Genomic DNA, 3,045 nt, shown 5'->3' on the forward strand with positions numbered 1-3,045 from the left:
CACCAGGGTCAGTAGGGGGATTCTCACGTGTTGACATTTGCCCCGTGGGGGTCACCGCTGGCCTCCGTGTGCTGTCTTTAAACTCTGTCTGATTTTCAAGTCATTTTTCACATCTTCCCACTGAGCAGACCAGGGTGGATCAGTTCGGGGTTCTCATAACCTTGCTTCAAATTTCTGATGAGAGCTAATGTAATTTTAGTACATATGAGGGGGGAGTTCTCTTAACTTACATTTTTGTCCACGCTACACTTTGTGTGGGATCTTAGTTCCCCGACCAGGGGTTAAAACCCATGATCCTTGAAGAAGTGTGGAGTCTTAACTACTGGACCCCTGGGGAAGTCCACTCTAACTTTCGACTGCACTGGCGGGATTCCGACGTGCCTTAGCATGTTTCCGGGTATAGCGTGAGGCTGAGAGGAGTTATCGGCCCGGAATTCGAGCATGAGGTTGAAGGTGTTCCTTTGGCCCTGCCCTGCAGCTGCTGCTGGAGCTCCTGGAGCGCCTGGTTTCCCGATGTAGGCCACCCGTCGGGATGACAGCGCGCAAGCGGCAGGCGCAGTCCCCAGCCGGCATGACGAGTGAGGTCGAGGTGCTCAGGGCGCTGAAATTGCTCTTTGAACACCACAAGGCCCTGGACGAGAAGGTACCAGCCATCCGGCCGTCCTGGATTTGTACACTTGCTGCCTTGTTAGGTGGATGATGCACATATTTATGTAACTAGTTGAGTTTTGAGCGTCTTGAATTCTTGTATATACATTTTTTTTCTGTAAGAAGTCAGAGTCATGGTTAAAAAGCGTTGCCTGCGTACATGCTCAGTCATGTCCGAATCTTTGCAACCCTGTGGGCTGTAGCCCACCACGCTCCTCTCTCCATGGGGCTTCCCAGTCATGAATACTGGAGTGGGTGGCCATCTTCTACTCCAGGGAATCTTCCTGACCCAGGGATCGAACCTGCCCTCTTGCATTGGCAGGCGGATTCTTTACCACTGAGCCACCTGGGAAGCCCCCAGTTAAAAAGTATTCGTTGGCATGAATGTCTCAAGATTTATTATATTCTGTATATCAACTTGCAGTTAAAAACTGGGTAATAATTAATTTAGGATAACATTTTGTTCTCTCAAACTTAGAATTTAAAGCTGTTAACAAGCAGATTCTCTTGACGTTAAGATCAATGAGAGACATTAAAGGTATTCTGTGACAGTACCCATGTATTAGGGTGAGTATACACTAAGAAGTATACTAACATATATACACACATCAACACACAGTGACTCGGCCCCTTTTATTTGAGTTGAGAGTGTGATTACGAGTAGCACTCAAAAGCTGTAGTTTGTTCGAAGAAGAATTAGGTGCCACACATAAAGAGGTAAGTTTGATCAGTCTTTGTGTAATTTCCGTGAAGGGTTTGTCATTTGAATCCTTTCATTTTAAAAAAGAATGAAGGCTGTAGTGGTGGGCATCAGATGTTATTTATCTTTCTGATTGAGGACCCGCCCACCAGGGTTACTTTAATGACTAGTAAACTAGACTTGTGACTCAGAGTTGCAGGATCTCTTAAGTACCCCTTTGTCCAGTAGAAGACAAATTCTGACTCGAATCACCTGGTGGTATTCGGGATGGATAGCATCACCATGTATTTTCTTTTTATGTTGTGTTTTCAGTTTAGAGTTGAGTTTTCCAGGTGGAGTTTTGCTGTCTTTACTTAATTTCTTTACTCTGATTCAATGTTTTGGTTTTAGCAGATGATTCTTTCAGAGGAGAATAACCAGGAAAAGATACTAACGGACAGGGTGCTTGATGTACATCATGAGCAAGAAAACATGCCAAGCGCCAGTGGAAAGGCAAGTCCTTGGTCTCGCTCTCTGTCTGGTTCTCGTCTTACCATCCAGTCTGTGCGGGGCTGTTGGGACCTCTCACCGATGCACCATGTAGGTCTGAGTGGCCGTGAGGGTCCTGTGAGCTCCCAGAGCGCAGAAGGCAGTTTTGACCTCACAGATTGCCCGGAAGTACTGTGTTCCCTCCCTCCCAAAACCAGGCTGTGTAAGGCTTCCTTTCCCCCTTAGAGACCCTCGGACGGCTTGGCGAAGGAGACAGAGCTCCAGGAAATCATACAGAGGCAGTTGCGGGAGCAGAGGCAGATGGAGGAGCGCCTGGCAGCCCTCTCTGCCCACGTGAAACATCTGGAGGAGGACCTGGACACGGCCAGGAAGGACCTCCTCCAGTCCAAGGACAGGAACAGAAAACTTGAGCGGGACGTCCGCGAAGTGAGTGACTGCAGCTGTGTCTGTTGTCCTGAGGTGGAATGTGGGTTTCTTGTTCTCCCGGGGATCTCAGCCTTGGGATGGCTGCGTGAGTAAGAGCAGAGCGCTGGAGAGACCGCAACTGGCTGCCTCCCTGCCTCTGCGTCGAGGTCTCTGGAGGAGAAGAGGCCTGGTCCAGGCAGTCCGTTGGCAGTGGAGCAACACGAGGGCAGCCCTGACGCTGTGCTGCACCCTGGGTGTGGACTCCTCCTTTCCACAAGTTCTAGGGGGCCCACTGTGTTCCTTTTCTAAAAATTCATTCATCCATTCATTCATTTATTGGCGTATAGTTGCTTTACACTGCTGTGTCAATTTCTGCTGTACAGCAAAGTGAATCAGTCATCTATCTATCTATCTATTTATGTATCTGTCTCTCTTTTAGATTTCCTGCCCGTTTACTTCACCACAGAGCACTGAGTAGACTTCCCTGTGCTGTACACTAGGTCCTCACTCGTTGACTTTATGTGTAGTATCAGTGCTGTATATATGTCAACCCGAGTCTCCCGGTTCATCCCCGCCCCCCCGCAACTGCCTGTCCAATGTGTTCCTGATGATGCTGAAATTTGCTTCTGATTCACTCAGGCGAGTCTGGTGACACCTGTGGAGCCTGTTCTCTCGGAGAGATGGGAGCATGCTGTGTGGGCTCTGCTGAGGCAGCTTGCCTGGCCATCTTCTCGAGTTTTCTGAGGTTCCGCTCCTTGAAGGGATGTGTGACAGTGATACCGGCGGTCAGACAAGTCGAGTGG

The 3,045-nt window shown here is 49.0% G+C and overlaps 1 protein-coding gene across 2 annotated transcripts; it reads left to right on the plus strand.

Annotated features, from left to right (window-relative positions):
- Positions 1 to 526: 526 nt before the first annotated feature.
- Positions 527 to 2,468, plus strand: LOC129641032 (liprin-alpha-1-like). Of its 2 annotated transcripts, none has more exons than XM_055565886.1 (3): positions 527 to 643; positions 1,739 to 1,840; positions 2,063 to 2,468. In XM_055565886.1, the coding sequence occupies exons 1-3, from the start codon at positions 533 to 535 to the stop codon at positions 2,354 to 2,356; spliced, it is 507 nt and encodes a 168-aa protein (XP_055421861.1). In that variant the 5' UTR covers positions 527 to 532; the 3' UTR covers positions 2,357 to 2,468. The 2 variants fall into 2 exon arrangements, with proteins under 2 accessions (XP_055421861.1, XP_055421862.1); XM_055565887.1 differs by having other exon boundaries at positions 549 to 643; positions 1,742 to 1,840.
- The last annotated feature ends 577 nt before the right edge of the window (positions 2,469 to 3,045 follow it).

The sequence above is a fragment of the Bubalus kerabau genome, unplaced genomic scaffold (assembly GCF_029407905.1).
Source record: "Bubalus kerabau isolate K-KA32 ecotype Philippines breed swamp buffalo unplaced genomic scaffold, PCC_UOA_SB_1v2 scaffold_70, whole genome shotgun sequence".
In the NCBI taxonomy this organism is placed as follows: Eukaryota; Metazoa; Chordata; class Mammalia; order Artiodactyla; family Bovidae; genus Bubalus; species Bubalus kerabau.

Coding starts and splice junctions, on each gene's coding strand:
- LOC129641032 (XM_055565886.1), top strand. CDS start 533: ATGACAGCGCGCAAGCGGCAGGCGCAGTCCCCAGCCGGCATGACGAGT. Junction 644..1,738: donor ACAAGGCCCTGGACGAGAAG/GTACCAGCCATC, acceptor TTTTGGTTTTAG/CAGATGATTCTTTCAGAGGA. Junction 1,841..2,062: donor TGCCAAGCGCCAGTGGAAAG/GCAAGTCCTTGG, acceptor TTTCCCCCTTAG/AGACCCTCGGACGGCTTGGC.